This window comes from Danio aesculapii, chromosome 24 (assembly GCF_903798145.1).
Source record: "Danio aesculapii chromosome 24, fDanAes4.1, whole genome shotgun sequence".
In the NCBI taxonomy this organism is placed as follows: Eukaryota; Metazoa; Chordata; class Actinopteri; order Cypriniformes; family Danionidae; genus Danio; species Danio aesculapii.
In genome coordinates, this window is record NC_079458.1 from 4,053,461 (window position 1) to 4,068,205 (window position 14,745).

Below are 14,745 nucleotides of genomic sequence, written 5' to 3' on the forward strand. Positions count from 1 at the left end.
GGTTTCTTCCACAGTCTAAACACATGCGCTGTAAGTGTATTGGATGAGCTTAATTGGTCGTAGTGTATGTGAATGGGAGAGTGTATGGGTGTTTCCCAGTACTGGGTTGCGGTTGGAAGGGCATCTGCTGCATAAAACATAAGACGGAATAATTGGCGGTTCATTCCACTGTGGTGACCCCTGATAAATAAGAGACTAAGCCAAATGAAAATGAATGTATATGAATGTGGGTGTTTTCACAGGCACGTGATCGCTATGAGAAGGTTCTAGAGGACGTCTCTGGCTTTGCACCAAGATACATGGAGGAAATGGAGTCTGTTTTCGACCAATCACAGGAGGAGGAAAGGAAGAGGATCAGCTTCCTGAAGCAGGCCTTCCTGTCCATTCACAGACACCTCGACATCACCAACAACGAGAGGTTTCAATCACCCTGTTGTGCTTGTTATGCTGTCAGCTAGTGCTTCGCGATATTGGAAAAATCTAACATTGGCATATTTTTTTATTCTTTTGAATATATATTGCAATTTCACTAGATCAGTCGCATAACTGATTGCAAACATTGATTGGGATGATTCTGTAGGGGAGTGCATATGCATAAAATATAAGAAACAATCTACAAGCATAGATAAAATCAATAAAGAAAAAGATACAAATGAAATAATCAGCGGTTGATTGTTTTCTGAGGAGTTGAACTGGATTCAGTAATTGAACAATTAAATGTGAAATAATACTGCATAGTCTTCCATTTAAAAACAATTCAATAAAATTAAGAATTTTTTAGTTTGTCAAAGTTGCAAGCGATGCAGTTTCTTAAGCCTGAATGCTTTTAAACTCCTCACACAATCACAGGCCTCAAAAAACACCTGGAAATGGTCGATTATAATCCAGACTCAACATTGCATACTGTAAATGATCGCATTGCAATATTGATGCTGGAATGATATTGTGGAGCCCTACTTTCAGCTTTCAGAAGTGTGTGATATTACTGTTTGAGCATGAAAACGTCATTCTACAACAACAAGCTGTTTCTTCCCACAGTTTTTTTCCTGGATTTTACACTTCACTGTAGTTTTATTAAAGGCCCCGTGAAGTGCTTTGAAATGTAATGTAATGTAGATGGGGTGGGACAATAAGTAACCCCTCCTCTTTTTGAAAAACAGCCAATAGTCTTTGGATTTTCTCACAGCTCTGCCAGTGAGAGTGCTTCAGCTCAAGTGCATCAAATAAAAAGCCAATGAGAAGAAGGGGGCGGGGCATGTCAGATACTAGAGAGCATTTGATTGGTTAGAAGTTTTGATGGGAACTGAAGTATGAGGTGACGTAACTGTGAAACTGGTGATCCATCTAGGTGGAAGTGACAAACTGCAAGCTTTGGATGTTTATATCAGTTTTATATTTTCTGAACGCAAATTTTGTCACTGTTTTGGAGAACACTAGCTTATAGATATTCTTAAAACTAACAGACTCTAACATCTGATGGTGCTTTCACACCTGGAACTTTGTTTTGGAACCTGCCGCATTTTCCCCGTTAGCGCAGTTCATTTGGCATATGTGAATCCAGCAATCGTGCTCTGATCCACACCAAAACAATTGGTCTGAAACCACCTCATTCCACACTAGATTAAAACAAACTCTGGAGCAGATCGATTGGATGGAGAAAGCAATATGATCCAGCAAACTAACGAACCAGGCTATATCACAGTGTGTAATAGCCAGGCTATATTAAGAGGGAATGATGTGTAGTGATGTCATCAATCCTACCGGTAAATGTGCGTTTCATGTTGAATATGAATGTGAAAGCATGCTGAAATATTACAGAGAGCTGTTGATCAGTTGACTGAAATTCCCATCTGATAATTTTTCCATATTTTTATCTTATAATATTTTGGTCACACTTTACAATAAGAATCATTAGTTAATGTTAATTAATGCATTTACAAACATGAACAAACAATCAACAATACATTTACTACAGTCTTTGTTCATGTTAGTTAACGCTAGTTAATGAAAATACAGTTGTTCGTTGTTAGTTCATGTTAACTCATGGTGCATTAGCTAATGTTAACAAGCATGTTAATAAAGCATTAGTAAATGTTCAATTATGATTAATAAATGCTGTCCAAGTGTTGTTCATGATTAGTTCATGTTAGTAAATGCATTAACTAATGAACCTTATTGTAAAGTGTGACCAATATTTTATATTGGGCCTATTATTTTGTTCATTTCTGCACTGACACCTCGAAAGAAAGATCAGCATTGATCTGCTTCATGATCTGATGCAGCCTCGCTTCATCGCTTTATTCTATGTTTAATGTAAGGCAAGGCAAGGCAAGTTTATTTAAATAGCACATTTCATACACAGTGGCAATTTAAAGTGCTTTACATAAACAGGAATAAAAGAAACAAGTATAAGAGAAATAAAAACAAATAAGAAAAATGGTAAAAAAATAAATAAAAAAAGCATAAAAACAGAAAAAATGTGTTATAAAAGAATGAAAAAGAAGAGAAAAACATAATAGTGCGATCTGTCGGACATAGCACAGTGCTCATTCAGTAAAGGCACAGCTAAACAGATGTGTTTTCAGTCTTGATTTGAATGTGCCTAATGTTGGAGCACATCTGATCATTTCTGGAAGCTGATTCCAGCAGTAGGGGCCGCTGTTAGTAGCTGAAGGCAGATTCCCCCTGCTTTGACTGAACTGTAGTCTAAGACTAATGCATAATTCGTTAAAGCGTCAATAACTTTTTTTAAAGCTCAAAATTAATAATGAAAACAAAGTGATTAAATGTTGTATTCTTATTTCAAAATAGCTAACTAAATGTTACCAAAAATGACTCATGATTCAATAGATCAATTTGTACAACCCTTGACAACTGAAATGAAGCTACTGTATGTATACGAAAGTCTTACGTCTTTGATTTATATTCGGTGATGTCTGTGGATGTCACCATTTAAAATTACAGTGCACCTTTTCGCTTATTATGTCTTGTTTCTCATCGTCGTGAATTACAATATTGATGTATGACCGCTGAGCATAGGACTTTGAATAATAAACCCTGAAACTCTTACCAATGTGAGGAGAGTTTACTCGCATGTGACTTGTTTTAACTATATTGATCCGTTTAGAACAGGGGTGCCCCCACTTTTGGTAACACTTTATTTTGATGGATTATTTGAGTATTAGTAGACTGTCTGCTTAATATCTGTTGATACTGCTCCTTCAACAGACATTTAAGAAAGACTATTAGAAGACTATAAGAAACATTGCAAGAACATGTCAACTTACACTAACCCCAACCTAACAGTCTACTTATAATCTAATGAGAATTAGTTGGCATGTAGATGCAATGTAACTTCAATTCAACAAACGGACCATCAAAATAAAGTGTGACCAAACTTTTTCATATAAAGGGCCAAAAACCAAACATCATTATGAGCCATGAGTAGGGCCAGACGGAATCTGCAGACGTTTTTTGCTATTTCTGCTGAGAATTTTGTTAAAATCTGCAGATTTCTGCTAAATTATTTTGGGAGTATCATAACTTAATTATGATAATTTATCTTTTAAACTTTTATTTAATGTTTAAAATGCAAATCCAATTAGATTAACTTTATTTGGTAAACAAAGCAAGTCTCTCATATAATATCTCTACTAAAAAACAGAAAATATTACTGTACAAACTGTATTGTACATAAATCATATGACTCTTTTCATATTAGTCAATATTATTACTGTAATTAATTTAAAAACTGAATAAATATAGATTTACACACATTTACTCAAGTAAATAAACATAATCAATGTTGGACTAAAAATCTGCGGACTTCTGTGGAAAATCAGCGGAAAATCTGTGGAGTTCTGCACGCGCAGATTCCGTGTAGGCCTAGCCATGAGCCAAAGCTAAATATACCAAACTATATTACATTAAAGTTGCCATGTTTCATTTCCTAATTTACTTAATAATATAAAAAAAACACATTACATTGTATTAACTAATGCAGTGTAACATTTAAAATGCTAAATTATTGCATTAAAAACAAAACAGTTCACAGTGGAGTTCAATGCTGAATACAATAGTCGATGATAATCTGCCTTTGCCTTGATTTGCTCACCAAGATCTCTGCATTGTTCTCTGTCCATTACATGACAGTATGTACATTTAAACTAAATCTGATTCATTTACAATATTTAATTGACACATTTCATTTCAGTAAGCTTTTAACAATAAAACAAAAGGCTACTGAACATTAGATTTGAAATAAATCTAATCCATCCCCATCATTCTTCTGTTTATCTCAGATGGGATGATAGGCCAAATCAAATGTTACCACAGGCCAACTTTGGCCCGCAGGCCCTAGTTTGGGCATCTCTGCTTTAGAAACTTTGCTGTGTGAAAGCAAACCGCACCAAGCACAAAAATAACCATTGTAACAGTTTTAATCCCTGTTTCAGAACAAAACAATAGATCTACATGTATGAAAGCACCCTAAAATCTTCACAGGACCGTAAATATTAACTATGATCAAGCTTCCTAAAACTAAACAATAAATCTTTATTTTTTTTAGTGGACAATTAATATTTAATTACAGCAATTAGTTACAAAGTTGCAACTTTAATTAAATCCATTACTTTCATTCCTCATTTCAAAATGGTTTCGAATGCAAGTGTAAATGTAAAGAAAGCCATGCTATAAGCATTGAAGAGGGATGTTTGCTGTGGTGTCAGAAAGTGTGTATATGTGTGTGTGTTTCAGTATAAAGGCAGTGTACAGTGAACTCCATCACACACTCATGTCCATCAGTGAAGCTGAAGATCTCCGCTGGTGGAAGAACAACCACGGGCCCGGGATGCCCACTGACTGGCCTAAAATAGAGGTGTGTATGTGCCTTGAATTCCTAATGTTATAGCAATAACAGCAAATTTTGACCTTGTGGAGACATTTCTTTGGTTCCCATGAGGAAAACAGCTCATAAATCACACAGAATTCTTTCTTTTGTAAATGGAAAACTGCAAGGGGCGGCACGGTGGCTCTCAGCACTGTCATCGGTTCGAAGCCCGGCTGGGTCAGTTGGCATTTCTGTGTGGAGTTTGCATGTTCTCCCCGTGTTGGCGTGGGTTTCCTCCGGGTACTCCGGTTTCCCCCACAGCCCAAACACATGCACTATAGGAGAATTGAATAAACTAAATTGGCCATAGTGTATGAGCAACCCAGGCTCATTCCGAAAACGTAGTCCCAAGGACGTTTCTGGAGACCACGAATTATGTAGCCGGAGGTACGTATGGCTGCATTTCGTTTTTTAAGCGAACGCTGCGGGGCGGTATGACGCTGTTCCTTTCAGCGCTCGCCGGCTGACTGCTTACCTTCGTGTGGAGGGCTTTCCCGCCGCAACCAGTTTGTCCGGTTAGCTCGTCCTGTGCGTCGGCAGACTTGAGACGCAGAGAGGAGCTGAACACAACGACGACGACCAGGTTCGAGTCTGGGGAAGAGCGGTTCCAGAAATCAGTTAAGACTAAAACAGAATCCAAGAAATAAAGCGAAGAGGTTCATAACAGGGTGAGAATGTGGTAAAATCCGAAAATGTGGTAAAAAAAAAAATCGGACGAGGGCTTTTCTTTTTCCGGACGGCTTTTGTAAATCGTTGGTTGGGTTTAGGGTGGGCGGGTCAATTGGTAAAATTGGTTGGGTTCGGCTAAGGAGGAGGGTGGGTCGGCTGGCCGATTGGCCGGTCACCTAGTCAATCATTCAGCCAGTTGGACAGACAGACGTTCGTTCGACAGCGGCCTCTGGTGGGTTTACGCGAGAACAGCGCAGGCGCGAACGGCACTCGCCAGAGACATCTGAGAAGCCAAAAAGGCGCACACAGCGGCCTCTCGTGGATTCGCGAAAACCAAAAACTGCAAAAATACATGCCTCCCGGGACGTATTTCGCGGCCTCTAGAAATGTCCTCGGGACTACGTTTTCGGAATGAGCCTGGGTTGTGTATGAGTGTTTGTGTGTGAATGTAAAAGTGTAATGGTGTTTCCTAGTACTGGAAGGGCATCCGCTGTGTAAAACATGCTGGAATAGTTGGCGGTTCATTCCACTGTGGCAACCTCTGAGATAGAGACTAAGCCGAAGGAAAATGAATGAATGACTGAAAAACTGCAGATTGTTTCCTTTGGGGGTTTGGTTTAGGGGAAGGATTGACAGAGAATATACAGTCTGTAAAGTGTAAACATTATCATGTTCATGAGATGTCCCCATAAAGACTGATTCTGTTTTATTATTTTATTAGTTATCAATTGATCATCTCTCGTGTGTGTTTGTGTTTTTGACGCAGGAATGGAACCCTCCCATTAAAAAGCAGAAACCAGGAAAGAAACCAAAAACCCACAAAGGAACTGAGGAGAAAGCGTAAGCCCCCCCCCGACACACACACAGACACACATACACAAACACAATCATGCTCACAAACGCACATGTGCACACACACACACACACACACACACATGCTCACACACAAATGCAAACACACACACACACACACACACACGTGCCCTCACACTTTCTCTCACGTACATACATACACACACAAATCAACATAGGTGCTCATGCACATGCGCTCACACACATCATTATTATAAATTTGAAGGCAAAAAGTTTACAAAATTAGATATAAAAGAAGCTGAAATTATGACAAAGAAAGTCTTAATTATAGAAAAAGTTACAATTCTAGTCTTTACAATTCTTATTATGAATATTAGATCATTAAAATCATGATCTAAAGAGGTCAATTATAAGACAAAGTCATAATTATGACAAAATACAACAAAAAAACAATCATAAATGTCAAAATCATAAAATTACGAGATTTACCTTCAGGCTGACTCTCTGCTACCCTCAGGCAGACGGTTCCGCAGCATCCGGTCACGCACCAGCCGACTGAAGGAAAGTTTCTTCCCTCAGACTATCAGGCTGATGAACACTTAACACACCCCACACGAACTCTTCCACACCCCTCACTGCACACCATCAACATGTAGCATGTACTGCACTTTAACCAGTCCATACTTAAAACAATACTGCCTACAGCTATGTGAACACCTGTTCATTGTAGATATCGCTGTCAACACTGCCAATTTTACATTGTCATGATTTTTTAGGAGTATGTTGTTGTATGTTGTTGTATTTTGCATTTTGCACTGTCTGTATTTTGCACTGTCGTTGTATTTGGACTGTTTGTATTTTCCACTATCTGTATTTTGCACTGTCTGGAGCCAGCACCTACGCTTTTCACTCATCACAGAACACGTGCTGCTGATGATGTGACAATAACAATGATTTGATTTGCTTTTAAAATGTCATAGTGAAGTCCAAACTGCCAAAAACAACCATAACATAAAACTTAAAGAATCAGAATCAGAATCAGAATCAGAATCGGTTTTATTGCCAAGTGTGCTTCACACACACAAGGAATTTGTTTTGGCTACAGAAGCTTCCAGTGTACATAAAGTGACAAGTGACAACACAAAATAATCTGAAAAAATAAAATAATAATAATAAAAAATGATGAACATTAAACAGATGCGGTTAGTGAAGAAACCTGGATGTTGAGTTGTGTGTACAGATTGTTATAAATATACAGGTTATAAGGTGCTGTGTACAAGTGCGAATGTAGAAAGTATTGCATTGTATATTGATATAAGGTGCTGTGTACAAGTGCGTATGAGAAAGTATTGCACATATTTATTGCACAGTAGGGGAATATTTAACTGTTCATAAGGTAGACAGCCTGAGGAAAGAAACTTTTCCTGTGTCTGGCTGTTTTTGTGCTCGGTGCTCTGAAGCGCCGACCAGACGGTAACAGTTCGAACAGGTAGTGTGCTGGGTGTGAGGCGTCCAGAGTGATTTTGCGAGCCCTTTTACTCACTCTGGAAGAGTACAGTTCTTGAAGTGTAGGAAGGGTAGTGCCAGTGATTCGTTCAGCAGTCCGGACTATTCGCTGTAGTCTACGGAGGTCAGTTTTGGCAGCTGAGCCGAACCAGACGGTGATTGAAGTGCAGAGGATGGATTGGATGACAGCTGAGTAGAACTGTACGAGCAGCTCCTGTGGCAGGTTGAACTTCCTCAGCTGACGAAGGAAGTACAGTCTCTGCTGGGCTTTCTTCACAATATAGTCTATATGAGTGTCCCACTTCAGATCCTGAGAGATGGTGGTGCCCAGGAACCTGAATGACTCTACTGCAGCCACAGTGCTGTTCATGATGGTGAGTGGGGGGAGTGCAGGGGGGTTTCTCCTGAAGTCCACTATCATCTCCACTGTTTTGAGCGTGTTCAGCTCCAGGTTGTTGTATCTGCACCATAACGCCAGCCGCTCCACCTCCTGTCTGTATGCAGACTCGTCACCGTTCTGGATGAGGCCGATAACAGTAGTGTCGTCTGCAAACTTAATGAGTTTGATGGAGGGGTCTTTTGCAGTGCAGTCGTTGGTGTACAGGGAGAAGAGCAGTGGAGAAAGAACACATCCCTGGGGGGCACCAGTGCTGATGGTGCGCACTGGTGCGCTGATGGTGCTGAAGCTTATGAGGTAATCAAGTCCAACCTGACAAACGCTAAAAAAGATGTGAATTATGTCTAAAATGTCTGAATTGTGGGGTGTCACGGTGGCGCAGTGGGTAGCACGATTGCCTCACAGCAAGAAGGTCGCTGGTTGGAGCCTCGGCTGAGTCAGTTGGCATTTCTGTGGGTAGTTTGCATGTTCTCCCTCTGTTGGCGTGGGTTTCCTCCTCTTAGTCCCTTATTTATCAGGGTTTGCCACAGCGGAATGAACCGGCAACTATTCTGGCATATGTTTTATGCAGCGGATGTCCTTCCAGCTGCAACCCAGTACTGGAAAATATATTATAAACTATTATTATTAATAATTAATAAACTTTATTCTAATTACATGAGTCAAATATATAGTTTTATTGCTATCTATATTCTGATTTCATAGAGCAAACTTAACAGTTTTACTCATATATTGTGAAAAGTGCTTATTAATCTATCTATTTAAATCATATGTGAACGTTTTCCTCTCTGGTGGCAGTGTTTCCCCAGATTTAGAAACCGTACTGTAACACGTGCATTACAATATACTGTACATTAGTGCATGTTTAAATATTTAAGCTAGCCATAATGAGCTATGCTCTAATTTACAGCGTATTGTAACATATTCCAGATCTCCATATTAATTTGTCTTGAAGTACTGTCATTAATCAGCTCAGGGGATATTTATTAGTTACATTTAGGTTTCCTGTTCACTCGTGGTTTCATCCCTTAACTGAGACTCTTTCTCTCACACAGAGTGCTCAATCACAGTGTGAAAGGTAATATTAATTAAATCAAGTTAATTAGAAAACCATTGAAATGAATCAGATGAAGAAATGAAATGTGTAAGTATGGAGCAGTGGCAGCAATTAGAGTGTGGAGTCTCTTTGGGTTTCTCCTCCAGAATCAGGCTGAATGAGGACTGATTGTCAACCGCATTCACAAAGGTGAAGTGTGTCATTTTCCAGAAGGTGTGCTGAACTATAGCGAACGCTCAGCTTGACCTTCATTTCCGCTGTGATGAATGAACTGAAGCTGATTTCAGACCGACTGCTCGTTTCATCAGCCTCACAGCACTGAAGAGATGTTTTACTCAAAATGCATTAAAAATGTACAATAATAAAAAAAGACGCGTTTGTTTCTGGCATGATAGCTGGATGGCTGAATTAAACATGAGGTCATGTGACTGTGATGTAGCGTTCTGCTGTTTAAAATGCTTATTGCATAATGCATACTGATTTTAAAAATAGTATGCAGTATTTAGTGCATGCATAAAACGGTGCTTATAATAGAATATTTAAGTATCTTTACTTCTGAGAATATTTCAGCACTGCACATACTGACAGTTTTATTAAAACACGCATGACTTTTTTAGTCAAATGTATTATAAGCAGTGGTGGAAAGAGTACTGAAAAATCATACTGAAGAAAAAGTAGCATTATTTGCCTAAAAATGCAGCGCAAGTACAGTAAAAGTATCTGTTGTAAATATTACTCAAATTAGTAGCCCTTTTTAAAGTACTCGAGTAGTGAGTATTGAGTATTACGATGTAAACAGCTCAAGCGTTTACATGCAATTTGTGCACGGATGTGTAAACGTAACATTCTGTAGTGCATTAGTAATTAAGGGCATTTGGTGGTTTCAGTCCTCATCCAGTAAACATCCATGTTCTCATCAGTGACATGCAGTCTATAAGTCTCTTGATTATTGTGTGTAAAGATTTTAGACATCTTCTTGGACACTTTTAATGCTTCCAAACCATTTGTAGCATTTATGAAGCGCCAATGTCTTGCGGTTGTTCAGTATGATGCGATTTACTTTCTATGTGCGATTTGATTGGACAAGAATCACAGGACTGAGTAATCTACTTTAGCCAATCCCCAGAGAAAAGAAAAAAAAGTAGTGACTGCAGGTTGAAGGAAAGTAGGGGAGTAAATATACCGATACAGCATGAAAATGTACTCAAGTAGTTTTAAAACTACTTAGTAAATTACAATTCCTTATAAAAACTACTCAATTACAGTTTGAATATTTGTAATTTGTTACTTTACTCCACTGATTATAACATATATTAAAATGTATCATGTCATGTGTTATTATAACATAATATATTTAAGCTAATTAAATGTGTACCAATAGAAGGTTTTTAGTTCAATTCAATTCAATTCAATTCAGCTTTATTTGTATAGCGCTTATACAATGTAGATTGTGTCAAAGCAGCTTCACATGAAAGGTCACAGTAAATAGGAACAGTGTAGTTCAGTTTGTAGTGTTTAAGTTCAGTTCAGTTGAGCTCAGTTCAGTGTGGTTTAATAATCACTATTGAGAGTCCAAATACTGAAGAGCAAATCCAACGATGCGCAGCTCTACAGATCCTGAACCATGCAAGCCAGTGGCGACAGCGGAGAGGGAAAAAAAACTTCACTAATGGCGGAAGTGAAGAAAAAAAACCTTGAGAGAAACCAGGCTCAGTTGGGCACGACCATTTTAATTTCTCCGCTGGCCAAACGTCTTGTGCAGAGCTGCAGTCTCAGCGGCGGAGGCTGGAAGCTGGCCTCAGCGAAGACTCGTCTGTCCCTGGAGCGTCACAGGAATCAGTCTCATGTTCTCCACTCTTCCATGACCACCACAGTAGCTGCTCAGGATTCGGCCTGGTCCAGGATATTGTTTAGAATGCAGTATTGGAATTATTTAATACTAAATTATTTTAATAGAATACTTGAACAGGGCAGCATCTACAGTAAATTGACTGACTTTATTCAAGACGATGAACATTTTTATTTTCTTTAATTTAAAGTTTCAGAAATGTAATATTCAGAATTAAAGATATAAATTTGTTATTTTTCAATAAAAACTAAATCAGAGAACATCACTGAATCGGTATAAATACTGTACATACACTTACAAAGTAAGTTTGTTTTATGCGTTGATTCAAGAAAATATATTTCTAATATAATATGATATATTCATCAAAGGATTCTTGCTCTAAATATGACATTTAAAGAGTGTCTCCTGTAAATCAAGGTGTACAATCAGCGGCCACTTTATTAGGTACACCTTACTAGTACTTTGTTGAACCCACTTTTGCCTTCAGAACTGCCTTAATCCTTCGTGGCCTAGATTCAACAAGGTACTAGAAATATTCCTCAGAGATTTTGGTCTATATTGACATGATAGCGTCACACAGTTGCTGCAGATTTGTCGGCTGCACATCCCTGATGCGAATCTCATGCTCCACTACATCCTAAAGTTGCTCTATTGGATTGAGCTCTGGAGGCTGTGGAGGCCAGTGAACTCATTGTCATGTTCAAGAAACCAGTCTGAGATGATTCACGCTTTGACATGGTGTGTTATCCTGCTGGAAGTAGGCATCAGAAGATGAGTACACTGTGGTCATAAAGGGATGGACATGGTCAGCAACAATACTCAGGTAGGATGTGGCGTTGACACGATGCTCAATTGGTGCTAATGGGTCCAAAGTGTGCCAGGAAAATATCCCCCGCACCATTACACCACCATCACCAGCCTGAACCATTGATACAAGGCAGGATGGATCCATGCTTTCATGTTGTTGATGCCACATTCTCACCCTACCATCCGAATGTGGCAGCAGTTGGACATGTGTACCTAATATATATATATATATATATATATATATATATATATATATATATATATATATATATATATATATATATATATATATATATATATATAAGTGATTTAGAAACAATAATAACTAAACCGTACATGTGTCTGTATTGTTGTCTGTGATTGTTTTTATTAAAGCTCATCATATTTGTGTTGTCCTGCAGTGTGATGATTGGAGGTGTACGGGTTCGAGCGCTCTACACCTACACCGGAGAGGAGCCTGATGAGCTCTCCTTCAAATCAGGTGATGCTTCAGTTTTCTGCTGTTACGCTGACTATGTTTACATTTTAAACATGCAAATCAAATTAAGTTAAATTAAATGTGAATACTGGTGTGCAAAACGGGTATATATTTTTGTTTATGCAATATTCAAAATTTGTATGCAATATCGCAAAAATAATATAATAATATAAAAATAATAATAAAGGAATATATGAAGTAAAACTACAAAAAATGTATAAATTGTATAAAAAATTTTAAAAATATGTATTTATGCAATATCGCAAAATGTTCATGCAAAATCGTAAAGTGTTTATGCAAAATCACAAAATGTTTATGCAAAATCACAAAATGTTTATGCAAAATCGCAAAATGTTTAAGCAAAACCGCAAAATGTTTATGCAAAATCACAAAATATTTATGCAAAATCGCAAAATGTTTTTACAAAAATTGCAAAATGTTTATGCAAAATCACAAAATGTTTATGCAAAATCACTAAATATTTATGCAAAATCACTAAATATTTATGCAAAATCACTAAATATTTATGCAAAATCACAAAATGTTTATGCAAAATCACTAAATATTTATGCAAAATCACTAAATATTTATGCAAAATCACTAAATATTTATGCAAAATCACTAAATATTTATGCAAAATCACTAAATATTTATGCAAAATCACTAAATGTTTATGCAAAATCACTAAATATTTATGCAAAATCGCAAAATGTTTAAGCAAAATCATAAAATGTTTATCCAATATCTCAACATTTTTAGAATATCACAAAAGGTTTATGCAACATTGCAAAATTGTTTCGTAATATCCCAAAATGTTTATGCAATATCACAGCATTTTTACAGTCTCAAATAATGCAATATTTTTTCTGTCCTGCAGGTGAAGAGTTCCTCAAGGTGGAGGATGAGGATGACCAGGGCTGGTGCTGGGGCGTTAAGGAGGGCGGAGCCGAAGGGTTTTATCCAGCCAATTACGTCCTGCCTGTCAAGTGACATCATCAATCACAGCTGAGGCACAACAGTGGTTATTTTACAGTTATGAAAAGCACACAAGAAGTGTCTGAATGTCATTGCATCTCAGAGTAAGTGCATGCAGAAAGAGAAACTACAATTCATTAATTGAACAGAAAGTCTGGCAAGTCTGAAAGAGTATTATCTTGTACAACTTAATCTAATGAACTTATTAAGCATTTTTTAAGCAGTGCTCTTCTCAGAATGAACTTTCTTCTGACATTTTCATCATATTATCATGTAAGAGTTTACTTGTTTGATTGAAAGTGTGTTTGTGTTACGTTTTCTCATTTATTTTCTAATTGCAGTGACATTCAGACAGTTTCACATGTCTAAATCTTTTTGGCTTCACCATATCAGTGCCAAAATGTTTCGATAGACCAAAATAATAAAAGGAATTGAAATTCTGCTTGGGTGAAACGTTTACCTCTTTATTTAATAATATATGATGCCATTAATTTTAATTAACACGCTTTTTCCACTTATGCTTTTGGAAATCCTCCAAAAGACCGGCGAATGATTCAAGCTGAGTTCAGAAACGTCCTCTTTGTAATTTATATATTGCTTAATGAAGGGTTGTACAAAAACCAGTAGGAGCTTGTTAGAAAGATTACAGGGCACTGGAGAAAGAGCCTCCATTATCATCAGAGCCAAATCTATATTATATTTCACCTGCAGGGGTTTGAACTTGACTGATTATAGCTATAAATAACATGTCTGTGCATCGATCAGCTCTGACACCAGAGATGAGCTCAACATCCAGGACTGAATCAGAAAAGAGAGATTTTAACAGGTAAACAACAATGAACAGGTAACAGATACTGTAGCAATCTGACATTAATCTTGGAAAGACAGGGACCTCTGGTGGTGGGACTGAAATCACAGCTTTGATATTGTGCAGTTTTCCCACAGTCAATACTCAAGTCTGCGCTTCTGTGTTTTTAGTTTTACTGTATGCTGGAATATAATTTCGTGCTTATTAAATATTGTTAATCTAGAGAGTGATGTTTCAGATTTGGGGAGTAAACCTGGGATACATGCAGTAAGAATTAATCTTATTAAATAAAATGATTTAAATAATTTAACTTTTTTTATTATTGTTTTAAACATATATTAAAATGTCATTCAATTTAGTGGTGTAAAGCTATATTTTTAGGACATTTATTCCAGTTTTCAGTCATATGATCCTTCAGAAATTAACAGATCAGATTTCCTTTTTGTGATGCATTTTTGTTTTTCAGCATTCTTTTTGTGAGCAAATAAAAAATATTTA

At 37.4% G+C, this 14,745-nt stretch overlaps 1 protein-coding gene across 1 annotated transcript in view; it reads left to right on the forward strand.

Annotated features, from left to right (window-relative positions):
* zgc:91999 (uncharacterized protein LOC445104 homolog) overlaps positions 1-13,880 on the forward strand; it is a 28,501-nt gene extending 14,621 nt beyond the window's left edge. Inside the window, exons 6-10 of the mRNA XM_056450531.1 lie at positions 243-418; positions 4,756-4,876; positions 6,324-6,397; positions 12,388-12,467; positions 13,342-13,880. Coding sequence (XP_056306506.1) covers positions 243-418; positions 4,756-4,876; positions 6,324-6,397; positions 12,388-12,467; positions 13,342-13,454 — 564 coding nt within the window. The 3' untranslated portion in view covers positions 13,455-13,880. The remainder of the gene's footprint in view (positions 1-242; positions 419-4,755; positions 4,877-6,323; positions 6,398-12,387; positions 12,468-13,341) is intronic.
* The last annotated feature ends 865 nt before the right edge of the window (positions 13,881-14,745 follow it).